Raw genomic sequence first — 26,818 nt, forward strand, 5'->3', positions numbered from 1 at the left:
AGCTCAGCAACCCATTTGAACATTCTGACATCCAACAAAGTCGCAGCTACTTGCTTTTCTCTGTTTATATTCAGTTCTATTGTTCAGGAAATGGGTGAGAAGCATATGGCATGATTTACATTACCCTAATACTGTTGCTTATTAGAGTCTTTCATCTTCCCTCTATTTGAAATAATTTTCCTTGGCAACACTTAAAAGTAAAATGGAAGTATGCAAGTGGGTTTTAGAGTATTCTGAAATCTCGGCTCTTTAAACCAGAAGCTTTTCTTTTAGAAGGAGCCCTTGCAGAGTGAAGGCAGAGAGCAACTATCACAACACACAAAATATTTCTACACTACTGTGCCGTGGTGTAGAGTCTTCCTTTGACAGAAGGTTTTTTTTGTCAATGTAGTTAAACCACCTCTTCGAGAGGTGAAGTCTGTCGACCTAGCTGCGTCTACTCCAGGGATTAGGTCAACCTAATTGTGCCGCAAAATATTTCACAGCCCTGAGCACCATAGCTAGGTCAATATAATTTTAAATTTAGACTAGTCCTCAGTCTCAGGAAGCTGACAAAGGTAGGACTCAGACTTACAGTACATGGATGCTTCACCTCTACTCCAATATAACGTGACCCGATATAACACAGGTTCGCATACAACGCAGTAAAGCTCTGACACACTGCTCTGAGCAGTGTGTTAAGGGTGCCAGGCTGGGGCCAAGGGGTTGGATAAGGGGCAGAGGGTCTCGGGGGCAGTCAGGGGTCCCCCCCCGAGTCTAGGAGGCAGGAGCTATGGGGTGGCAATTTTGGGGGCCCCACAATCCCAGAGTGGCCCGGGGGATTAGCGGGGGGCCAGGAGCAGCTGGCTCTGCTTCCCTCGCCCCAGCCCCAGCTGTGTCGCTTGGGGGAGAGGGCTTGGGGGAAGGGATCCGACCCCCACACTCACCAGCAGCGGCGGAACTGGAGCAGCTCGGCCCCAGCCTGCTCCATTCCGCCAGCTCCCAGCCGCGGCGCTCCGCTTCCTGCTGCAGGTGAGTGTGGGACCTTTCCCCAACACCCCCTGCCTCCCCAGCGACATGGCTGGGGCTGGGGCAAGGAAAGTGGAGCAGGCTGGGGCCGCATCGCTCCACTTCCCACTGCTAGTGAGTGTGGAGGGCGTCATTTCTCCAATCTCCCCGCACTCACCGGCAGCGGGAAGCGGAGCAGCCCAGCCCAGCCTGCTCTACTCCGCCAGCTCCCAGCCACAGCGCTCCGCTTCCCACCACAGGTGAGTACAGGGGGCATCCTTTCCCCAACCTCCCCGCACTCACCGGTGGTGGGAAGCGGAGCATCGCGGCTGGGAGGTGGTGGAGTGGAGTGGGCTGGGGTCACGTTGCTCTGCTTCCTGCCACTGCCGGTGAGTGCCTGTCAGGGGATGGGGTGTGTGGATAGGGGTCGGAGCAGTCAGGGGACAGGAAGCAGGAGGGTTGGGTAGGGGGTGGGGTCCTGGGGGTGATTAGGGACAGGGGTCTCTGAAGGGGGCCGTCAGGGAACAAGGAACACCAAAGCAAGTTTGATATAACGTGATCTCACCTATAATGCGGTGAGATTTTTTTTGTCTCCCGAGGACCACATTATATCGGGATAGAGGTGTACTTAGTACTCCTGGGGGAATTCTGTGCCACTGCAGAATTTGCACAGAATTGGGGCTGCAGAACTCTGCAGAGCCCAGCGCATCGGGCATAGGGGACAGTAAAGAAGCTGGGAGGGAGTAAAGGCTCTGGGGTGCAGGTATCTGGGGGAGGAGGGTGCCCCACAGCTGGGCTCTGGAGGAGGGGATGCCACACAGCCCCCTCCTGTACCCCCCCAACTGGAACTGGGTTGCAATAGGTTTTTTTTTTAAAACTTTCTACTCCTGGGGGAATGTTTTTTGTTGTTGTGTGTATTGTTGACATATCTGTTGACAGATATTTTGAAATAAATTACCAAAATAATTGAAACTGGAGTGATTATATTTTGACAATAAAATATGCAGAATTTTAAAATATTGTGTGCAGAATTTTAAATTTTTTTGGCACAGAATTCATCCAGGAGTATACTTCGGTTCAGTGGCCACAGCACATCACCTTAAGCTACATACTCTGTCAGCATGTCTGCAGACACTGACTGCAATAGAGCCTCCAGTCCTGCTGCACTTGCACAAATGACTTTCTCTGGATCAAGCCACTGTGTAGATCCAATGTATACCCTGAATAACTTTTTAAAATATTGCTTCTCTAGAGGGGAAGTAGGTGCTGGAGATCCATCGTGTGTAGGTGGTATCAGTTCAGGAGGCTCAGAGCCCCAGCTGTGCATAAAAAAAGTTAATCATGTGACATGAAAATTTTACAGTTTTTTTTTTTTTTTGGTGGTGATGGGAGGGATGGACTGTATCTTGGAAAACCTTATATTGGACCACTGTACCTGCCCTGGATCACAGCAATTTCCAAGACATTCTAAGTAAGCATGTGGATTTTAGAGTAAACAATAAACTAATCGCAATCTAAAGTACAATGCTGCTACCACCCCACTCTATATACAATACACGTTCTTGTTCAGAAACTGTATTGTCTTCTCAGTGCCAGCAGTAGTAAACCGCTTCTCCTCCCCCACCCCCAAAAAGACACACTTGGTTTTTGTTAACAAACTCAGCATTTATAGTTCAAGATACATAGAGAGAAAGCTGTGTGCTATACCAATATGGTATTTTAAGTTAAATTTTGGACCAGACTCCTACTAACTTAGGTAAAAGTACACTCAAGCTTTTATTTAAAATAACATGATTAATTTTTGCACAATGAGATCTAGAGAAAATTTAAAAGTAAGAGTATATACATTTGTGAGAGAGGGGGCTTTCTGAGGGAATGGATAAAACGTAAGCCTTTTGTACAACGAAAATTTTAAAAAGTTAATAAATGAAAAGATTCTTTCATATATTTTGCATTAGTCTGTATAAGCAATTCTAAAATGTTATTTTGGGCTGGGAAGTAACATTCTTTAAGAAAAGTCATTTATTTAGCAGAGATGGTCAATATCTGGTTGTAGATTTTTCACCAAATCTATCCATGTAACTCCAGACTAGGAGATCCTTCCCGCTTTGCTTCTCCAATGGTTACGCATGTTCATTTAGCAAACATGACAATACCATAATTAATCTTCAGCCTTTACTATCTGTTTATCTAAAACTGCAGCACAGTCTCGGCCCAGTCTCTGAGGCCAGGTATGCACTAGGAGTGCTTTAGTGGTATAGGAAAAGCAATTAAGTAAAAACATCCGCGTAAAAGAAACAAGCTTTGCTGGTATAGCTGCATCTACAGTAAGGACTTCTGCTGTCAGAGCTATGTCAGTCAGAGATCACAACCCTGACTGACATAGCTATGCAAGCAGAAATTTGTCCTGTAGACATAGCCAAGCTCTCATCACTGTGTACAGTAAGTATGCTTTGCTAAGGAGATACCTAGCAATGAGCTGATTCAGATAATTCTTTACTTCTGACACCCACTACAGAGTCTAGTTCATGGGGTAGGCCAGTGTGGGAAAGCTCTAAACTTTGCTGTCTGCACCAAACGTAACCAGTAAATAAATACAAGAAATGGATTTGCTATTCTTGAGCAGTAGTTAATTGAAGCCTATATATTTTAAAGCACCATTGCAAATTTGATGGAAATAAGCCATAAAATGTGGATACTTAACCTTAAATTCTGCTCTGGTAGTATAAGAAATGAAGCATGCCAAAGTTAAAAAGGGAAGTTATACTTTGCTGAGAGAACCATGTAGTCAGGCAAATACCCTCTTTTTGATACCTTTGCAAAACATATTTAAGACAGCTACTCCTATTTGTTAATACAGGCATCTGATTGTAGTAACTACATAATTTATACTGATCCTCACACTGCATAATTATATTAGGAGCAACCAATAAAAGAAACCTTCAAACTTAAAAAATGCACACACTTTAGTACACAATACTAGATTAAAAGAACCAAAACTTTTGGCCATATTTTCTCATAACCAAAATAAGACAGCTTTGAAAAATGTACTCAAAGCAACCCACATCTAAAAAGTACAGTACTGGTGGAGAGTACTTTGCATAAAGGGGGAGTCAATACAGGACTTGTGATTAGCAGCCAGAAGCCTATGTGGAACACTAGTGTGTTACCAAAGAAATTATGCCAACAACAAAAATTTTACTTCTTTAAGAGTATAAAAATTTATACCAATGTATATATTATAAATTATCATCAAAGTGACTGGACAGCTTCCAGCTGCATTATTCTCCCAGGGAGAACTATAAAATTACTTTGTTTACAACAGAAAAAATTCTTCTCTCATTTGCAGCAGAAATACCATTACCTTCTATAGAGCTTCCACATCTAGGGAACAAAGTATTAAAAATTAATCTTCTATTCTTAGCTACAGGAAAGGGACCCAAGATTTTTTAAAATAATAAACAAGGCAAATCAATACAACAGACATTAGGTGAAGTGAGAATCAGATTAACAACACGGGTGCCAGGCTAATGGCAGTGTTCTAATTTTTCTGAAAATTAAGTGTTGAAATTTCTTTTTAGCTATTTACTGGGTAACATTCCTTTCATCGGTGGAAGATCTCCTAAAGTGAACCAGAAAGTTTAAGAGAACTTTAGAACAATTTAAGTTTAGACTGACAACAGCCAAGGACCAGAAGCATGTAAGTAACCTACAACACTGCAGCATGCTGTCTAAGTCTATAACTGGAAGCCCACCTAGCTATGACCACTAAGCAATTCATCCAAGCAGAATGTCTAGGAGAAGAGGGTAGGAAGAGAAAACTCTCTTTGTGTACAGGATGTGATCAACCTTGGAGTTAATATCCAAAAAGACTTTCATAATACTGAGAAGTAATGTCACAAACACTGGACTCAAATGTCACTGAAGAACAAAGAAAGAAGACTGAATATATAGGAGAAAGCACAAGTTTACAATGATACTTGCAATGATAGGAAAATACAGAAAGTAATTATTTCAAGAACCTATACAACACATTTTAACAAACATCCAGAATCTTATTAAAGCAGAGTCCAGCTGCTATTCTAATAAAAGAGCTCAACACTCCTAATTTTAATGCAAGTTCTACCTTTTAATAAAAGAGGGTTGTAACATTTTCTAGGAAGTTTAATTTAGTTAATGACACTTTGCGCTTTTCATCAATAGTTCTCAAAACACTATACATAAGGCATAAAGGTGAAAATGACTTGCTCAAGATCAGTAACAGAATCCATATCTCCAGATACACATGCCCTATTTCCTCTAAATCAGGGGTTCTCAAACTTCATTGCACAGTGACCCTCTATTACTACACGACCCCAGGAGGGAGGACTGAAGCCTCAGCTCACTTGAACCCTGCCACCCCAGGTAGGGGGGCCAAAGCCCAAACCCACTGCGCTGGTCAGAGGAGCTCCGAAGTCAAAGCCCAAGAACTTCAGCCCCAACAGGGGGCCTGCAACCTGAGCCCCACCACTCAGGGCTGAAGTCCTTGGACTTGGGCTTCGGCTTCAGCCTGGGGCGGTTGGGTCGGGCTTTGGATTTGGCCATGGGCACAGCAAGTCTAAGCCAGCCCTGGTGACCTCATTAAAATGGGGTTCTGACCCACTCTGGGGTCCTGACCCACCCTTTGAGAACCGCTGCTCTAAAACACACTACATCTCATTCTTATTTAATACTTATAATGCAATAGTACTCAGAGGGCCAATTAAAATCGGGGCCTCGTTTTGCTATGTGCTGTACAAATACAAAGGAATATGTGGTCCATGCAAAATGAGAGATTTATAAGGAGAATCTCCTCAATAAGCGGAAAGAGCAGTCTAATATCAGATCTGTCCTCTGTTCCACAGATGCTCTCTATTCCACACATTTTGGGGGGAGTGAGGGAGAGGAGAAAAAGAGAAATGGACTGCCTTTTATAGGTCTTTCCTGTTTCTGTTATCCAGGATTCTTTTGAGCCTAAAAAGGAGTAGCAATGACACAAGGAAAATACTGTCATTTTGAGGCATTTTTGCTATATTATTAAGTCTCAAAGGTTATGTTTTCACCAGAAACTATTAATGGAATTATTCCTTTGCACTGCAGCCCATTCATGAATCGATATTCTAAACAATTTAAAATTAAGTCTACATGTGCCCATTGAAGATTAATTTTAAAACCACCAGTCATTTGTGGGATCCTGCTGGCTTTCATAAATCTACTTCAAACTGTCTAATGCCTCCTGCTTATGTAGTGTGACACAATTAGAAATGCTTCAGTAAGTTATGGCTTTGAATTTAATCAAGGATAATATTTAAAAGCTTTATTTAACTTACCTGTGACATAGCTTTCTAAAGCTTTTGGCACCAATGATTGTGCAGTTCTTAGATCCTCTGCTGAGCATTTGCCTGCCTCTAGCCCAAAGGACATTCCCATTCGCTTCAGCACCTCAATGTCATCATGAATCTCGAACGTGTTATCAAAATTAAAGAGGTATTCAAATCTGTGCAAGAGACATGTCAAAGTGAGATGGTTCTGGAAGGAACCCTGGGCCTGATTATATTTTCCTGTGCTATACATTCAGGAGGTAAGTGTACAGATACAATTACAATATTTTAGGATTTCTTCAGAGGTCAAAGACGCTTTTTTTTCTAAATACCATGGGCAGGTACAGCTTTTCTCCTGTACTTAGGAGACTGGCATCTCTGCAGGGTTCCAATGATCATATTTCCCAATTAAAACAACTTTTTCCATGGCAGGCAATAAGAGTCCACAAACTTTTCTCCTTCATTAAACAGATTAAAAGATGAGGAAAACATTCCTGCTCCAGCAAGAACCCTTACTTGTACTAAATCCAATACTTTTTGAAAGTCTTCTACAGCTTTGTCACCAAAAATAACCATTTTTATTTTTGCTGCTTTTTCCTTAAACTTTCTGTTCTAATCCACAACATCTCCACTGTGAACTGACCTATTTACTTCAATGTAAATCGCCTTTTGGATAGTTTATCAATTAAAGAACAACCTTCTAAATCTGTTTGCTTACAGGTCCTGTATGTTAAAAAACTGTCATATCACGTTTTGCCAGCATAGATATTTCAGTTAGGAGTGAGGAAAAAAAATCACACCCTTAACTAGCACGCATATGTTGGCAAAATCCCCTGTGTAGATGCAATTTATACTGCCAGAAGAATCCTTTTGCCAGGGTACTTTATCTTGTTCAGGGTGGCCTCTCCACCAGCAGGCGTTGCTGGTATAGCTATACTGTAAAACCTTTGTAGTGTAGACCAGCCCTCTGTCCCAGAACTGTTGTATTATTAGTTCAGCTTGTGCTCTGGCCTGCCTGCAATATTGAGAATGAGCCAGAGGTCATCTATTCTTTTCAATAAATAAGGGACAATAATCAACTGTTTAAAACTTATTTTAAGCAACTTGTCTCTTCTTCCACCTCCAACAGAAAGAGAAGTTTAACTAGACTGATTAATTTCTGATTAAAAAAAGTCCACTGTCTTTCTATGAAATCTGTTTAAGCCCTGGAAGACAGTTTTTTGTTCAATTAATGCTTGAAATGATCACAAAACACTTGTCAAGCATAAACAAGAATCTATTTCTTCATTGCTTTTGCAACCTGAGACTCCAAACCAGCAAAAATTAAAGAGCAAAGAGCCTGAAACAATAGCTCTGAAAGGTATGAACTGCCCCATTTATTTCATTAAGGTGCAAACTCAGGGTGCCCAGTGATGATGATTTATGTCAGCATTGTTAACTCTTTCATTCTTCATGTAAGAAAGGAGAGGAGGGATCAGTGATCTCCACAGTTTACTGTCAGCAGCATCTTACTTTGATGCCATAGGTGGGTGCCGAGTTGAAAATAGGACTATCTTTTCCCCCCTCAGTCAAGGGGCCTAACAGAGCCCATGGCATACTAAAACTCCACTTGGGGAGAGGGCGAGAGCCAAGTTCAAGGAGCCCATTAGAGCTCAGAGAGGCCATATGTTCATATTTTGAACAACTACATGACGTATAGCATCAGTTCACAACGAGGTGTCTGTGGCCCCTGTGGGGCTGTGATCAGGTTTCAGGGGTCCGCCAAGCATGAGGCATTAGACTCACTGGGGCCCAGGGCAGAAGGCCAAAGCCCCACCATGTGGGGCTGAAACCTGGGGCCCTAAGACCTGCCACCGGCAGCTGAAGCTGAAGCCTGAGCAACTTAAGTTTGCAGGGTCCCCTATGGCATGAGGCTCTGGCCAATTGCCCTGCTTGCCCTAACTCAGCCCTGGCTTTTATAGGCAGAAAAACAGTTGTTGTGGAACAGGTGGGGGCATGGAGTTTTTATAGCATGTTGGGGGGGCGGGAGGCCTCAGAAAGAAAAAGGTTGAGAACCTCTGATCTATAGTAAGCAGCATCTCATTCTAGCAACTGACATGGAAGCAGTTCATTTTGTGGGTGGAGGAGTTTGGAGGAGTGCCATCAGGTCTTTTTTTCAGTCAGACCCTTGAATGGAACTACTCTGAGTACAGTTACACATGCTTTAATGTTTGAAGGATTGGGTCTAAATCCTGGTCTACACACAGTTTCTGTACTAGTATAAACTGTCAGAGATATATTTTTTAAAATTTATAGTTATACTGGTACAACCTCTAGTATGAACATAGTTATACTGTTATAGTTTAACTATATGGGAAGAGCATAACCTATATAAGTACTAGGCACCTTTGCACTGATATAACTGTGTCCACAGTAAGTGCTTTGTACTACTTTAACTGTATCAGTATAGTTGAAGAGGTACAACTTTTTTGTGCAGACAAGCCCTGAGGGGAGGGGGGGGGGAACACACCAAAAATACTAAGTTGTATAGTAATCTCAAAGTTTAACTTAGAAATGTTTAAAAAAAACAACAACAGTGTTTGCTGTACAGTATCTAGAAATAGCTCCTGAGCTCAGCTGTGTTGGTATGAATAGTAAAGTTATATGTATCATATGCTCTGCATTTCTGCCACAGAATTCATCCACATCTTACCTTGGAATACTGCTCTAGAATCCCAGCTTTTTTTTTTTTAAATGGCTTTTCTAGCCTTTATGGCTGAGAAGAAAACTTTCTAAATGTGAACCAGTTGCAAACCAGTGCTTTGGGGCACACCAGACAGTGTTTACACTGGGTTTTTTTCTTAAAAGGTCCTGTTGTTGCAGCACTAGTATAGACCAATCACCAATATTTTAACAACTGTGATGTCTTACCTAACAGATTGATTTCATGTAGGGCTGTCAAATGGTTAAAAAAATTAACTGCAATTAATCATGAGATTAAAAAAATCATTGTGATTAATCACAGTTTTAATCATACTGTTAAACAATAATAGAATACCATTTATTTAAATATTTTTGGATGTTTTCTACATTTTCAAATATATTGATTTCAATAACACAGAATACAAAGAGTACAGTGCTCACTTGCTTTTTTTTATTGCAAATATTTGCATTTTAAAAAAGAAAAAAGAAATAGTATTTTTGAATACTCCTCATATAAGTACTGTAGTGCAATCTCTTAATCGTGAAAGTGCAATTTACAAATGTAGAATTGTTTTTTGTTACATAACTGCACTCAAAAATACAACAATGTAAAACTTTAGAGCCTACAAGTCTACATTTGTAAGTTGCACTTTCGCGACAAAGAGATTGGACTACAGTACTTGTATGAGGTGAATTGAAATATACTATTGCTTTTATCCTTTTTACAGTGCAAATATTTGTAATAAAAATAATAATATAAAGTGATCACTGTACACTTTGTATGTCAGTGGTTCTCAAACTATTGTGCTGGTGACCCCTTTCACATAGCAAGCCTTTGAGTGTAACCCCCCTTATAAATTAAAAACACTTGTTTATATATTTAACACCATTATAAATGCTGGAGGCAAAGCGGGGTTTGAGGTGGAGGCTGACAGCTCACAACCCCCCACGTAATAACCTCGTGACCCCCTGAGGGGTCCTGACCCCCAGTTTGAGAACCCCCACTGTATTCTGTGTTGTAACTGAAATCAATATATTTGAAAATGTAGAAAAACATCCAAAAATATTTATAATAAATTAAAATTGGTATTCTATTAGTTTAACAGTGCAATTCAAAGTGCGATTAATCGGGATTCATTTTTAAAATTGAGTTAATTAGTTTTGAGTTAATCGCTTGAGTTAAGTGCAATTAATTGACAGCCCTAATTTCATGGTGCTTAAACCACCAGCAGCTGCTGGGACCTTATCCACACATGCACCCCACTGGTGTGAACACCAGTTGACTGCACAGAGAGTTGCAACAAAGGGAAATTGTAAGGGGAAAATATAGTGTAATCAGGTCCCTGAGTCGCAAACAGTAGCTTTAGGGATGTGAAATGTCCCACTCATCTCAATGGGGTGTTAATATGGAAGACTGATGACATCAACAATTTAAAATATATCACCACTGATAATTTTAGTATCCCACAATCTCAAACTCCCTCCTATGCCTTCCCAGGTACCAAAAGCTTCTGCTTACCTCCCAACAACTTGTACAATTCAGTTCTGAAGTTTAAATTTAAAAAAATTCAGGGGAATTGGGGGAATCGGCCTAAAGCTGGCTCTGCCTGGAGTCAGTATCTATGTCAAACACCAGGAAGATGAAAGGGAAATGCAAATGTATAATTAGTTTCAGTATGAAGTGCATATACTTTCTGTTCAAAGAAAAATCCCATACTTATTACACAGAAGACTGAATATTCCAATATGTGGTTCCACATCACACTCACTTATCACTTGATATGCTGCAGTCTATAACAGTTCTTTTGCTAGTGTTAACTATTAGGAAAGGGAGCTGTATTGTAGAGTTCACAGCTGGAGGACCTTGATTCTGTTGTTCATTTTGCTGATTTCTTTGTACCAAATTTTTGAATGCTATTTGCTGTAGAAAGAAGAAAAAAAGAAAAAGGAAAATGACCACTGTCATTCAAATGTAAATGTGGACTCTTCCATGATCTGGGATTTTACAGCTGTTTTAGTAACCAAGTACCAGTACTTCCAGCACCTGTCTGGTATCTTTCTTAAGATGGGGTTGCCACAGTCTGAACTCTCTGTGCTGGCTAACAAAGTCTTCTTTGTGCTGGCCAGGAACAGAAAGGAGTGCATGCGGCACCCTTTCAAGGGAGGCACAGCAGACATGCTCCCCTGGCAATCTCTGGAGCTTTGGGAGGGTAGCAGAGTACTGAGTACAACGCCCAGGAGACGGAGCATCTCCACACATTAGGAACTAGGGCTTAAAAGGCACAACAAAGGCCTTATCTACTAGCAGGGTGCATACTTACATCAGTTTAGAAGGTCAGAAAATGTAAAGATAACAAAGTTATACTTAAAGTGGATCAAATGGCACCTCCCATGGCCCACTCCCCTCTTCTCTTCTTTATTCTTATCCATCCTCCCCTTTTCTCTCCTCTGTTCACTCTATATCATCCAGTCCTAGCAAATCTGTAGCTTTGAAATTACCCACTTTCATAACTGTTTATAAGTTACAATCTTCTCTCCACAGCTCATCTTTTGCCATGGGATTTTGTATATAGTCAAGACTGCAATGACTGGCAATAATCGGGGATATCTGTGAATCTTCTGTAGTCCATGTTTGGCACTACTGATTCCAGTCAATAGGAGCACAAGCATATAAAATGGCAAGAAACTGCTAAAATTATTTGAATGGTGAAAGTAGTTAAATTAGAATCCAACACTGAAGAGCTATCATAAAACAGATACATAAACAGAGTAAGCAGGGAGTTTATGGCTCTAATTTTCCTATCACTTTCACCAGCGTGCCTTCTTGGAGTTGCTTAGGATGTACATCAGTGTTAGTTAGATCAGAATTAAGTCCAACTATTTAGAAAAATTATTTTGCCACTGAGAAAAGCAGAAGTGTACAAATGCTTAGAATTTCACTGCATATCTGATTGTGTCTAAAACACCATCATATTTTGCACTAAGAAAACAAATGTTATTTTCTGTTAGCCTATGACTTTAACTCATGATTTTATACAAGTGGTCCATTATGTGTAAAGTATTCAAAACCAAGGCATATATCCAAACACTATAAATACAGTATAGACTTTTAAAAAAATGAAATGCCCTCATTTGAAGTTACAATATTTCTTCATTCAGGCCAAATCAGCGGGTTTCAAAAAGCTTTCCTAGGTTACTGCATCAAAATGTGAAAAGTGCCAGACCTGGATTCATGAGTCTTTTATAATAAGGATCCTGAAGTTTCAGTTCCCCAGCAACAACTGATTCTCAGCTATGGAATGTACAACTGAACCCATGCAAGTGTGTGTTGAAAATTGCATTTTTCAATGGTAACTTGTCAGAGGGACCAAGTGTGTGGTGGAGGGCGGCGTGGTCCTGCTCCTGTTCCCACTGGAGTCGGTGGCAAAACAGCATAAGTGGAATGTTTGCAAAGTGTAATAATGACATAGGGTGGAAGATATTGACAGATAATGACAGTTGTGCGCCAGGAGGCTGCATCTATCCAAGAAGCCCCATGCTAGGATGGCAGGGGTATTTTAGGTCAGGATTCAGGTACACTGCAATATCACTTTCATGGGCACTAAATTAATCTAAAAACATTTATATAGTGGAGAAAAAAATACTCTGAACCTTAATAGTTTTTTGTTAGTGGCTGTATAAATAAAAATTAAATTTACCTGCAATAGTAGCTCTTGCAGCTGGGCTCTCTTCTGCTTTATTCGTTCTAGTCGTCTCTGTTTCTCTATCTTTAGAACATAAATTTAGACACACTAAGATACAAGTTTGTAAATACATAAATTGCCTGGTCTTTTTCTCTGTCTAAAATAAAAAAGATTTTTGCAATAAAGGAAGTGAAATTCTTATACCCTTATAGAAATTCACACTATATTTGTTTGAGGGAGGTGGGCTACAGGGCCTGGTACATAAGCTGAAAATCCTTCCCAGCTCCACCTCGCCGCCTTGTAGCATTCTCCTTTCTCTTATGGACTAATCACATAATGGGGCATCTCCAGGAACCTGGATTTACAAAACTTAATTTTTTACTGTAACCTCAACCTCTGCTTTTATATCACTTTCCCTTCATTAAAAAACCAATACTACCCCACCTTAGTTGTAGCATTTCCTCTCCCTTATTTTTCCCTGTTGGATATATGTCATAGGAACTTTCTCCAGCCCTGGATAGGAAATACTGCATCCCACCAAAATGGAGCCATCATAGTACCACAAAAAAACATTTGCTTTCTTATTCCCACTCATTTGTGATTAAAAGCATCCCCATCAACAGTTCTCTCAGTCCCTGTTTACTCAGGACTGAAAGACAACTATCAGGACTGGGCTCAGGACCATCTAGGATAGCATTTTAGTGTATCATCACTAGGCCAAGAGTGACCATCCTTTTCGACTACTAACTCGAAACCTGGATAGACTAACAAGAATTCAGTAACCAGTCACAAGAAGAGGTTACGGGAAAGCAGCTACCATGCTACTAGTTTCTTCCGGCAGCCATGCTGACACAAATGGAATAAATAAAACCATTTTCAACAGTATTCAGGACAGTGGTACTTCAGGACCTCTACCCATGCTGCCAGAACACCAGAATCTATACTTTAAATCAAGGAGAGTCCTGAGGAAATCCAAAGAGGTGGACAGTCTAATGAAACTACAGTACTGGCCTCTATGTGTATTTTTAATGCTCTAGATTTTACTGTTCCTGCTGCTGTAAACACTAATGTATCTTGGCTCCCAATTACACTAAACCCTATTTTAATTACCTCTCCATTCAAATTGCGTAGCTCCAAACCATAAAATTATAAAGTTTAACTCCACTGCAAACAGAAACAATTTTATTTACAATGCCTTCTAATATAATAACCTGTGACTAATATGCTTTCTGCAGAGTTGAGTGCAGGGCCTAGCTTTCCTTGACTATCAAAGTCAATAAATTTTAAAAGGTCTAATAATTTATCCTCTTCTCTACACACTGATTTTTTCTGTGTTTTCTCTTTAAGGTAACCTTTACACAGAACTACACTTTTGTTTATGTATTTAAACTAACTTTAAAATACACTTTTGTTTTCTTGAATGGAGGGAATTTACAAGTTGGTAAATCTGTTGATTTCAGCACGTGAAAACATAGCTTTATTTCTTTTCTGTTAAATGACACTGAAAGCAACATTTTAAGGAAATGCTTGGTTTTCACTGTGCTCAGAGGCTTGTGTAACTAAAGTCATAGATAGAAAAAGGACATAAGGTTAATTTGATTGAGTTCTCACACTGCAGACAACAAAATGTGAGATCACATCAAAGTTTATTATTTCATAGCAATATGATTCACAGCAAAGAATTCACTTAATCATTCACACAAACTGAGTTTAAAAGATTTGAATTAAAACCAAAGACGTTTAAACAATATTCACAACAGACTATTATGGTAAAATTTACTTTAAAATGATCAGGTGTAGCCATTTCCCCTGGGTTTATCATACCTGTCAGCCTACTGTTTGACACAATGATTAAAACAGTAAATGTTTTTCTTTTTCTTTTCTCCCATTGCCCATTTCAATGTCCTAAAAGGTATTATATGAATAGAACTGCACAAAATAACTGCACTTGTTTTTCACTAGGTGTACAAAACCAGATACTTATTCAAGTAATTGCAAAAATTCACAAATTTGATAGAGATTGATACTTTGTATTTTCTGCTAGTCAGTGCAACATTTTGGTGCAAACATTGTGATATTTGTCTTGTGCAAGATACATGACTATTGTCCACAGAGCAAATGACATTTTCACAGAGAAAGTCTGGCATCTTTGCAACAAAATGAGAGTTTTCTCCCTTCTGAAAATGCCACACAAAAAGATTCAACAGGCAATTTTAAAAATATTTCTGACTTTTCCTGATAAGCAAATATTGTTCAGCATCCCTGTATGATATTCCTTTTAAAGAGGTTTTCTATCATCCATATCAATAGCTAGATAAACTTACTCCTCAGTAAATTCTTTTTCTAAACATATCACCCCCATTGTGGCAAATACCAAAGGGACTTGGCCTCCTTTGCAAATCAAGCGCCAGCTAGCTTGAGTTCTGGCAAATTGCTTGAATTGTTTTAGCGATATGTTCAGTTTATGGCTACTGGCAATCTTATTGGGCCACCAAAGTTTATGGCACCCACATGATCACCCGCTGTGTAGTGGCATTCCTTGGTACATAGACTTTGGAATTTCTTGATCTTGCCTTGTAATAATATGTCCATACCAAGAAAGCTGCTGAAATTGAATCAATGGTGGAGATGGTTGCTGGGTTTGGCTTTGAATATTCTAATTTTTGATCTTGTCCTGACACTTGATATGGAGCAGCTGACGGAGATGACAAGAATAAAAAATGTCAACTCAGTTCTTCAGCCCCCATGTTTCACTTCTGTACAACAGGGTTGGGATAAGCATGATTCTATAGATTTGCAGCTTCGTAGCATGCTTCAAGTCATGATGTCCCCAGAGGCCACAGAAGGGCCCAAAACATGATAGCAGATGCTGCTGTTTATTTAAGCATCCACATCTTTTGACCATCCTTCAGCACGGTCTATGATGTTGCCCAAATATTTGACACCTGATATCCTATTTGAACAGGTTAATACTGTGTTGGTTGTAATCTGGTGCTGGAGGCTGCTTGATGGCAATGGTCAGGCACTTAGTTTTATCTGGATTAATAACCAGACCAGTGCACACTGCTTCTGACTCAACCAGACTGGCTGTGAGCTGCAGTGATTCACCAAACTAAGCCAACAAGTGAATGTCACCACCATGTTTGAGATCTCAAAATAGAATAATGTTCAGCTCAACACCAACAACAGCTGCCTCCTCAAGCTTTATTCATCAAACAATCAATGCCAACATTGAACAATGGATTATGACAGAACTCAGCCTTGCTGAACTCCTGTAGAGATAGGAAACCATGTTGCGTACCTGCCATTGACTTGAACACAGCTCCTATTCCATTATAGAGTTCTTCTTCTAATGACCGGTCTTCCTAGAGATGTTTAGTTGCCTCATCAGGTCCCACAAACTTGCTCAAATCACTGAGCAAATGGCCTGATGGAAGTCTATGCAAAGTGCTGTACACAGTTTATCATATTCAGCCATTTTCTCAAAAGGCTGTCTAAAGTTAAATATCTGGTCAACAATGGAATGACCAGACCTAAACCCACACTCAGTATCCCAGCCTATGCCATGAAATGCATCATTGATTTGAGATATTAATACAGAAGCAAAGACTTTCCCTGAGACCAACAACAGCTTAATATTTCTTTAGTTGCTACATTCAGCTTCATTGCCCTTTTTGAACAAAGCAGAACAACACCCTTCTTCCATTCATCAGGTGTGATATTAGAGTTCCAGATGACCTGGAAGAGCCTATGCAGTGATGTTACAAACCCCTGGTGCGTTCTCAGACTTCAACTTGTGGACTGTGATTTGAATCTCTTCTTGGATGAAGAAAGGTAGCTCTACTGGAAGCTCTACTGGAACTTCCTGCTCATCTTCAAATGGAAGAGGACAGCAGGCAGCAGACAATTGAGGAGCATCGTGAAATGATCTTCCCATTGATATAACTGATCCTTCAGACTCTGGCTTATGCTGTCATTATACTTCTTAGCTAGGAAAGCTGATGCCACCTTTCCCTGCAAACACTGCAAGTTGAATAGAAGATGTGGAAATTGTGCCTGGTGGAAGCCTGTTCTCAATTACCTGCCTGAGTCTACTTCCAGGATTCTGTATCTTTCTTACAGAATGACTTGATGAAGTTCCAATGTGAAACCCATTCAGCCTTTCGTTTTACTCTTGACAAACATGTCTTTGAAGTCTCAAATTGTAGCTTCACTTTTTTTCTTAGCTCCAGCTGCAGTGAGCATCTCCTCACTGATCCGTGGAAGATATCTGAGCACTGCTTTCAAACAATGCCATTTCTCTGGGATCAGTAACCAAAGCATTGATACAAATTGCCCGCATTACACTTAAGATTGATTCAGACTGCTATTAATCTAGATCCTAATGCCCTGTATGATGGGTGTATCTGGCCTTTGCAGCTCCCTACAGGAGGCCCCAAAGTCCTACTACACTCCGTGCCAGGAAGCAATGATGTAGGAGCAATGGAGCAGTGACACTGAGTCCTCTAGGCCTGCCTAGAAAATCCTCTCTGGAACAGCCATCTTGGAGACTAGAGAGACCTGACCCTCCAAGAGCTAGGAGGACTAGCAACAGTAATCTGAGCCCAGCAGGCTCAGATAAAAGGATCTGTAGTGCCCTAGCAGGGCGGCCTCTGGCTGGGCCCAGAGGAGCAGGGATGGGTATTCCTCTCTGCCCAAAGAAGCCTGTGGATTATCCAGGGTTTATCTCTGCCACATTTACATATCTGGGTTTGCGGGGAGAGAGGGACTTGAGCTAAGGGTTAAGACAAGACGGGCCAGGTGGAAGGAAGCCCCAGGAAGTAGCAGCAAAAAATTGAGCACTACAGTGGTTGCTGTTCACAGGGGTGCCTGCCTGGAACCCAGAGTAATGCATGAGCCCTGGTTCCCCCACCGGCAAAGTGGTGTAAACTCTGAGAAAGGGAGGACAAGCGTAACTTAAGACGAAAGAAGGGGAGAGGGCTTGTTTGGAAGCCCAAGTGAAGGGCTGAATATAAATGTCCAAGAGCCAGAGCTGAAGACCCTTGTGAGGGCAGATACACTGCTTATTTGCTATCCCGGAAAGGGTTATTTTTTGACTGTGACACAGAGAGAAGACCAAGCCACAGAAGACTGGCAGAGGTAGACAGATGTCCTACAGGGGGTACCAGAAACAGGATTGCAATACTGCACCTGCTGCTTGGAGACACTCAAGGGGTGAATGCCCTTTTACACCCTGCATGACTTCATTTATATTTATTTTTGTCAGGCAAACAGGATTTTTAGATTGGTATAAAGCATATTGTAGTTATACTTAGAATATACACCAAAACATTTCAGTGAGGATTTAAATATCAAATGTTGGTTTTATTTACCTAATAAGCAATGATAAAAAGCAATTAGATTTTTTTTTAAAGTTCATATTTTTAAACATTTATTATGCAAATATAAGACACACTCTTTCCAAAGTGACACTTCTCCATTACCACAGGACGTCATCTGCAACTGAAGGGATTTCCCCTCCCCTCCACTTACCTCTAGGTTTTGACATTCTTGAGCTGAGTTTGTAGGAAGGCCAATCCATTTGATTTCCTTTTTCTCTTTTGAAATGATGTTCATTGCCATCAGCACATTGAGGGCATCATAAACTCTCCGCCTAATATTCTTCTGATCATAAGCCTGCTAAAAAAACAAACAAACAAAAAAAAACCCACACTGCAGTATTAATTAGGCCAAGAGCACTGCAAAAGCTAAACGTTAAGATGACGCTTGAAATTTCCCTGTATAGGTTTGCAAGTGACGTGAAGACAATATATGAATAAAAGAAAATGGCAGTTGAAGTCAATATGGCACTAAAACATATGCTTTAATTTATGCTATTGCGTTGAATAAAACACTAAGTAAGGGGTTTGAATGAAAGCTGGGAGATCACTCCGAAACAGCGAATACAATAGAATATACACTGTCTGCTTCTTGATGTTGCATATTAAAAAAATATTGTTAGGCTTAATTTTGTCCCCCTCACATGCTTGAGCCAATATAATAGAATACATCATTTAAAAAAAAAATCACTTAAAACAGAAGCAGATCGTTCTCAAAGCGTCATAAGTGCATAAAGTAGAGTACTTTTGATACAAAAGGGGAATGTATCAGCATTGCAAAAGATTTCAAACTAGTAGCTGGATGAGTATCCTTACAATTACAGCTATACACGTTTTTAAAACAAATAACTGCCTTTAAGAAATCAGTTGTAATGAAACCAATTTTTAAATATGTATCACAATGTGTTAATAGAGAAGAGTGTTTTTTACCATTTGGACTGTCAAACTGCTGAGTTAAGAGAATGCACAATATTTTTGTTTAGCTTAGGTTGCTTTTCTCTCTTCTTCATATGTATAGGCTAAAATTAATATTCCAAACCCTCACCAAGGACCTCCTTTAGCCCTGCCAAACTAATTATTATTCTCTGATAACATGACCCAAGTTAACCAGAAAATAAAATAATCCCTAATTATGTTTTTATCCTGGCAATTAATTTACTGCCTGAATTGCTTAAACTCCTATATATTAATAACAACCTCAATCAAAATATGATTATATCCTATAGCACAATTATTTCTACAGAAATTGATTTTTCAATTGTGTTTCCATCATGACAAAAATGATTAATCTGATGTAATAACTTGTGCAGTTTGTGTACATATAATTAAGACTACGGTTGGCCTAGTTATTACAAATTGCGCATTTGAGACAGGTGTCCTCCATTTCAGGGATACTGAAGCACCTCAGACTCTCAGTTACTTGGGCTGGAGTGTGAGTAGAATATTTTTAAATTGCAATTTTAAGACAGCCTGGTCTCTCTGTATTTTGTTGTATTTAAAGGGTATTCAGTGGTATTAATTCTATATTTAAAATGGAACCTATTTTATATACTGCATGTTGATATTTTTGGAAATGATCTAGGCCTAGATCTATAGCCCCAAGACACATTTGTTTGAAAGACACAGTGGAACGTGACAAGTCAAGGCAGAAACAAGCATAGAATTCTAAGAGAACTGTAACAGGATATGACAGCATAGCTGTAAAGTAAAAAAATTAACATCACATCTACTTACCGAATCTGTAGCCAAGTGGCTATTAGAATTTGTGAATTCTGATACCAGTTCATCAGCTACTTCATTGTAGGACGTTGTTCCTTTACGCTGGACTTTTTCACATACTTTCATTGAAAAATGCCTCAGACCCTTTCCATTTTTATCTCCTTTTTTGCTTCTTTTACTATGGGAGGAAAATAAGTTGTTTTGAGATGACTTTTTGTAAGTTCTTCTGGTTAGGACGCAAAACGTCAGGCTTGTTAACAGGCTTTGCACAGTGAGATGGCTAGTGTCTGACATTAGGTATCACATTTTTATGAAGGTCACAATAGTCAGGAAAGGCATTTTTATAATTTTGAACTGTGAAAAGATAAATGATGATGTAAAGAGGGATGTGATAACCTTCAAAGTAGCACTGAAATTAACAGGAATTCTGGGTGTACAGGAAACACAGAATTAGGCTCAAATATGAACTGAACAACATATATTAAACCTCTTCAGGCCCAATCCCACATTATCATGTGGACAATGAGCACCAAATAAGCCCACCAAAAGTTGTGAAATGGTCATCTTGTGTGTGTGTTGAGCATAGGGCCACTGTCTAGGCCTAGCCCCACTTTTACCATTGAGAAGCCCTTTCTGCTACAGCCTTTATTATATTTACATGGGATAGTGTCTTGTTCTCCAAAGGCAATGTCTAATACTACTAATAAACACTTGACAGTGAGGAAGTATTAGTTAAGAGTACTGATTTCTGACACAGTATATAGATTTTCCATTTTAAATCTTCACATTAAGTTTCACATTTGACTGAGCTAAGTCAGAGGTAAACCAATCTTCAGCAGTTGCTAAGTGCCTGACTAAAGCATTCAGCTATCAACAAAAATTAGTTACAAATTTCTTGCCAGAGTAGCTAAACAAGTAAATGGAGGCAGGCAGTAAAATGTCACCAAGAATAAGCAAGTTATGGGCCCAGTCTAGCATCCAAATAAGTTAATAGAAGATTTTTCATTTACTTCAATGAATGTTCGTTAAGGCCCTGTGTGCAGTATACAAGATAGATCTGACTGGTCCCACAGAATGTGATTTCAAAAGACATGGCTCTATTAGGAAACAGTTTTAATATGAATTTTTGCAAAAAGTGAACACAACCTCCCGCCCCCAATAACATCAAAACTACTAGAATAGTAGGAGCAGCAACCAAAGAAGGAAGCTTGCTCTAGTGCAAAATAATTTGTCTACAAATTCCTTCTAAATTAACATCAGTAAAATATTAGTTATAAACAAGAAGATTTTATTGGCAGACTTAGCTTTTACTGGTCTAACTGTAACGGAAACTCCATGCCTTGTATTTATTGAAAGGATTATCTACGTAAAGAAATAAGTAAAGTTTCCAAGTGGTACAACAGTTTCTTTTTCTTTTGATCAAACATGCAGGGTATCTGAGGAAGGGCATACTTCCTGTATAGGACTAAATGAAAACCAATGTTAAAAACAATTAAATTTTTAGAGCTCTTCAGACCTGTGATATAATGCAATTGTTGGGTCTGATCCTGCACTCCTGCAAAATTCCCAATGATATCATATTAATTTTTTAAATGGGAAAAACGTTGTTGTTTAACAGGGTAAACAGCATTTTTGTTTTATATTATGGGCCAGTTTCTAGCTGTTCTCTTGTTTGTGATGGATTGCACAAGGGGCATTTTTTCCTCCCAGGCATATCTTTGCAGGATGCAGACAGATTCATGGTGATTGCATCACTTGAGAGCAAGATGTGAAGGGGGATGGGATTATACCAAAGAAGAATGGCTGAGCATAGAGGGCAATTTATGCTTTATGAGGAAACACAGGGCCAGTACAGTTTTAGATGTAGATAGTTGTGATGCTGAAGATTCTGGGTAGTGATCTTCGATTTTATCGTTGTTGTCTTTTCCATTGGGGTTCATAATGCTTCTGGGGAGGAGGGAACTCAGCCAGATGGGATCTCTGTGCCAACTGTGACTTAACAGATCTCCTTTTTTTTTGGTAGGTGTGTAAATTCCCCAGGAACGCAACGTGACTCTGGAGTCTTTTAATGTGTGGTGGGATTCTTCTGTTCTTTCTCCAAATAACTTGGATCCTTCAAATGGAAAAGTCTTCCACAGTGGATTGTACCTCTTTGGAAAGCCGGAAAGGTGAAACCATGAAGCTTTCTGCATGACCACTGCGGTTGAGATGGAGTGAGCAGCTGTACCAGCAACGTCCAGAGAGGCCTGCAACTATGTCCTTGCAAGGAGCTGACCCTCAGAAATTATTGCCTAAAACTGTTCTCTTTGATCAGTTGGGAGATGTTCGATGAAGCCATTTAATTTAGAGTAGTTGACATGATTGTATTTTGCCATAAAGGCTTGGTAATTAACAATCCTAAATTGTGGGGTCACTGATTAATATGATTTCCTTCCAAATAAATCCAGTCATTTCCAGTCCTTGTCATCAGGTGCCGATTTAGCGTGGTGCTGTCTGCCATGTTCATTTACAGCATTGACGAGGGAATTCAGGTATGGGCGAGAAAACAAGAAGTCTGTGTCTTTAGAGGGAACACAATATTTTGTCTGCTCTTTTGTATGTGGGAGGTATTTTGGCTGGTGTCTGCCATATAGTTTTCACTGGGTTGAGCAAGGCCCCGTTGACAGGGAGCACAATGTGAGCTGATGAAGTATGTAGGATTCTTCGGGCGAAATTTGTACTAAGTTTGCTACTCTCTTAATGAGATCTTGAAGCTATCTGAAGTCATCTGCCAGAGTTGGTGGGGAAGGCATCAGGAGAAGACAAAGAGATGTTCATCACAGGAGTAACCTCCTTATTAGTCTCACTTCCTGTTCTTCAAACATCTTCTCTTGAAGATCAGGAGGTCTGGATAGAGAAGCTGAAGGAGATTGTCTATCCCTTTGGGTGACATAAGATGCCCTTGAGACTTGGTGTTTATAGGCTGGCCCATGGGTCCCAGTAGGGCCACTGAGGTGGTGCTAAGTGCATGGGTGGGGACACCCAAGGGTGTCCATACCAACTGGGTAAGCCGTGCCTCCCATGGCAGTAAACTGTGGTTGTAGCAATTTCTGGGTGGCTGGCTTCTTGATATTGTAACGGGGAGCCTTCCACAGACACTGAATAAAAATCCTCATCATCCTTTTCATTGTTGCTTGACAGAGGTGAAACAGTCATGGATGCTGGGGGAGACTGCCTCAGTACCGTACATAAGTTAGGGGACCGAGATATGGCCAGTATCGAGATCATGTCAGTGCCTAGTAGAGGCGTCTCTGAGATTAGTAAGTCTTCAGAGAAATGAAATTCCTGCAGTAGCGGTGGGTACCACTGAGGTAAGATGAGCAGTAGACGCTGATGTAGATGGAGACGACAGTACCAGGAGTCTTCTGCATTCCAGTGAATGGCCAGTAGGTGTTGTTTTGGTCTTCTGTGGAGCCGAAGTACTTGGTACTGAGGCACAAGAGGACTTTGTGGTGCTGCTTTGGAGGAGCTATATTGCTCTCTACCACTCCTTTCCCCTGATGGTACTGATCTTCCCGAGTCTATGCCCTTAGAATCTTTAGACTTATTGGTGGTACCAGTACCTGAGGAGCCTGCAGCCTCGTGGGTACCCAGCCATTGGTACTGAGGTGGTTGACCTGGTCTGGGATCTCTCTCTCTCTCTTCTCAGGGGACTTGTAGCCCGCTTCTTTGAGAGGAATACGAAGATTTCCTCTTTGAAGTCACCGGAGAGTGTTGAGCTGAGGACATTGGTAAAATTGACTTAGTCGAAGACCACTGTACAGGAGTGGTCCCAAGGCTGGGGTCAGAGGTTGGTCTGAGTGAACTTTCCATTGTGAGGCATCTCAATTTTAGTTCACAGTTCTTCCTACAACTTCATTTTAGTTTCACACAAAAAGTGCCCTTTTGAGGCACATGTGATTCTCTGAGGCAGCAAATGGAGCAGGAATGTTCATCACTGACTGGAATGGCTTCTCGACAGGAGAGAGAACGTTTCAACATGGGGAAGCTGGGCATATCTTTTCCAAGGTTCACTTCTCAAGAGAGAAGAGACAGAAAAGAACTAACTAAGGTCAGGAAGTTAGATATTCTAACAACAAAATAAAGAGAGGAAAAAAAAAAGGGGAGTATTAACACTAACGGAAACTCTAGGAACTACACTATTAACTGCAAAACAAAAGTGAGATATAGATAATGAACTCTGAAATCGGACTCTGCTAAGGCTCTGTCTCAGGTGAAAGGCATTTGAGAAAGAACTGAGGGTGGCTCGCCTGCACTGAGGCAGAGCACAAAATGGGAAGAGTGCATGTGCAGGCTGAACGGACACTGCTACCTAAAATCTCTGATCTGAGGTTCAAGGACGTGAATACAGCTGGAGTGGGGCACCTATATGGAAGAAACATAATTTAACACCTGTGTGTTTGTTACATTGAAAACCAGAACCATCCCACTTCTGGGAAGTGTTTCATTTATTTTTAATGGCTCGCTTTTTTGTCTCTGATGACTACAGACATACTAGTCTAACTAAAGTAGTTTAGCTAAGGAATAAGAGTAATGGAAAACTACTGTAAGTGGGAACTAGACATCTCTCCCTCTCAAGTTGGAACTGAAAGTAAATCTGGTTACAAATATACATACAGAACACACATTCAGCAATACTCACCTTTCTGAAAAATCTGATTCTATAAATTCCCGAGCTCGTTTTCTGTCCCTAGGGAGAGGGAAACATTTTTTTTTCAAATTTAACATCTTTCCTTTATGCAGGGACCAAGAAAATATATACATTTTGTATATAGGAATATTAACAGCCTTGTACTTGAGCATTTTAAAAAATCATTCATTTTTAAGTACAGTTAAATGTACTATGCAAACTATAATGAGAGAAAAAATAATGCAAATATCACCTGACAGAATTTAAATGAGAAATGGTTAAAATTTTGGATGCAGCATGGTGCAGAGAACAGAATATCATAGTGGGAGTGAGGAAACATAGGTTCTATTCCCAGGTTTGCCACTGATTTGCTGCGTGACCTCAGGCGAGTCACTTGGGCTGGCATTATTCAATGTGCCTAAGGGAGCTGGACAACCAAATCCCACTGAAATTCAGTGAATGAGTCGCTAAGCCCCTTTGGCTCCTTTGAAAATCCCAGTCTTAAATTCTGTGCCAGTCTTAAATTCTGTGTTTTTCTCATTTTAAGGGGATGATAATGGTTCCGTTTATAAAGAACTTTGAGATCTACAGATGAAAAGACGAAAAAATTATTAAGTATTAAGATTTCACGATGGATAATGTATTCACATATCATCCAACTTGTATCTTTGTAATATAAGAAGGTCCTACAATTTAAGAAAGAACAGATACTTACCCTATACTAACTGTATGTATACTCAATCAGTGCACATTCTACTATAGGTGTGCATGCATGCGCAAATGGATTTATTTAACAGTAGAATCTAGTGGGGTTGTGAATGAACCACGTGCCTTCTTGTGATTGGGCATAAAGGGTGGGGTTGTTGTGACTCATTTTCCTCGCAATTTGAACCCTATGGTAGCAGAGGACTCTGAAAGTAGGGATGGGGGTGGTTAGTGGGACCCACATGGACCACATTAACTTGAAGAACCATAGTTACTGCAGGCTAAGTAACCCCTCTCCCTTCTTTGAGTACATGTCTAGCGTGGATCACACTGTAAATGACTAGCAAGCGGTACCCCTGCTGGATGGTGGTATGTGTAGTAGCTGCATCAGTCAGGGATTGGAGCACTCCCCAAAATTTGGCATCTGCTCTGGCAGCTAAGTCCAATGCATAATGCTTGTCAAGACTGAGTGGATTACTCCATGTTGTTGCCTTGCAGATCTTGAAAACTGGAAAATTCCTGAAGCAGGCAGAGGATACTGCCGAGCCTTGGTGGAATGAGTTTTGATGTTCAGTGGGAGAGGTACACCAGCCAAATGGTAACTCAGTGAGATACAGCTGTTATCCACCCAGATATCCCTTGTGATGATATGGCCTGGACTTCGGAGTGGCCAGCAACAGCCAGAAATAAATAGGGAAACAGCCTGAACTATTTGGTTCTGTCAACATAGTAAGGCAGGCTCTGGAAACGTTCAATGTGTGTAACTTCCTCTCCAGTTAAGAATGTAGTTTTGGGAAGAAGACTGGCAGATTGCTTGATTCAGATGTAATTTTAAGACTAGCTGGGTGATGTATTTATGGATAAGGTGATGCTAAAAATCTTACTCTATGAAACATCGGGGAGGGAGGGTCAGCCACAAGCACCTTGGAGCTTGCACACTCTCTTGGCTGAAGTGATTGCAACTAGGAAGACTGTCTTCAGAGTGAGATGACAACCAGCATTCTGAAAGGGACTCAAAGAGAGACCCCATGAGTCTTGACAGGATAATACTAAGGTTGCAGACAGGTTCTCTGACCAGGCCCTGAGACACTGACATTATCAAGTGAGAGATGACTGAATAAGACTGTACAGGTGGATAGCAAATAGAGATTGCTGCAAAGTGGACTTTAATAGAGCTGAATGTAAGGCTGGAGTGTTGTAAATTCATCAACTAGTTGAGGCTCTGCAGTACTGAAGCCTGCATATGGTCCAGACACAGTTGGAATGCTCAAATTAAGAAACTCTTCCATTTTGACAAACAAGTCCCTCTGGTGGACATCTTCCCGATCTGTATCAGGATCTTTTGGACTTTTCTAGAGCAGTCCCTGTCTTTATCCAGCCAATATCCAAGCCTGTCAGGTGAAGTGACTTAAGATCAGAATGGAGTATCTGACTGTGCTCCTGTGAGAAGAGGTCCAGGAAGTCTGGGAGATGAATCAGAAGCTGAATGGACAGCTGCAGCAGGTTTGCCAGCCAAAACTGCTTTGGCCAGTATGAAGCTATGAGAATGATCACAGCTGTCTCTTAATTTTGGAAATCAGTCTGGGTATCAGTGGAACTGGTGGAAAGGGGGGCTGGATACCACTGCAGAAGGCAGGCATCAGCCAAGGAGTCTAG

General features: G+C 40.5%; 1 protein-coding gene and 1 long non-coding RNA gene across 12 annotated transcripts in view; one reads left to right on the plus strand and one right to left on the minus strand.

Moving 5' to 3' along the window:
- The window catches only part of LOC123377599, a 30,782-nt gene extending 25,846 nt beyond the window's left edge, over positions 1–4,936 (plus strand). The window contains exon 3 of the long non-coding RNA XR_006582249.1: positions 4,569–4,936. This is a non-coding gene — a long non-coding RNA (uncharacterized LOC123377599). The remainder of the gene's footprint in view (positions 1–4,568) is intronic.
- TFDP2 (transcription factor Dp-2) overlaps positions 1–26,818 on the minus strand; it is a 178,997-nt gene that overhangs the window by 7,949 nt on the left and 144,230 nt on the right. For 9 of the 11 annotated variants that reach the window (XM_045030682.1, XM_045030680.1, XM_045030685.1 and 6 more), the window contains 6 exons: positions 24,470–24,517; positions 19,804–19,966; positions 18,224–18,370; positions 12,707–12,775; positions 10,778–10,929; positions 6,336–6,502 (listed from right to left, as the gene is read on the minus strand). In XM_045030682.1, the coding sequence (XP_044886617.1) occupies positions 6,336–6,502; positions 10,778–10,929; positions 12,707–12,775; positions 18,224–18,370; positions 19,804–19,966; positions 24,470–24,517 (746 nt within the window). The remainder of the gene's footprint in view (positions 1–6,335; positions 6,503–10,777; positions 10,930–12,706; positions 12,776–18,223; positions 18,371–19,803; positions 19,967–24,469; positions 24,518–26,818) is intronic. The other 2 variants (XM_045030683.1, XM_045030684.1) reach the window with 2 other exon arrangements.

This window comes from Mauremys mutica, chromosome 9 (genome assembly GCF_020497125.1).
Source record: "Mauremys mutica isolate MM-2020 ecotype Southern chromosome 9, ASM2049712v1, whole genome shotgun sequence".
Taxonomy (NCBI): Eukaryota; Metazoa; Chordata; order Testudines; family Geoemydidae; genus Mauremys; species Mauremys mutica.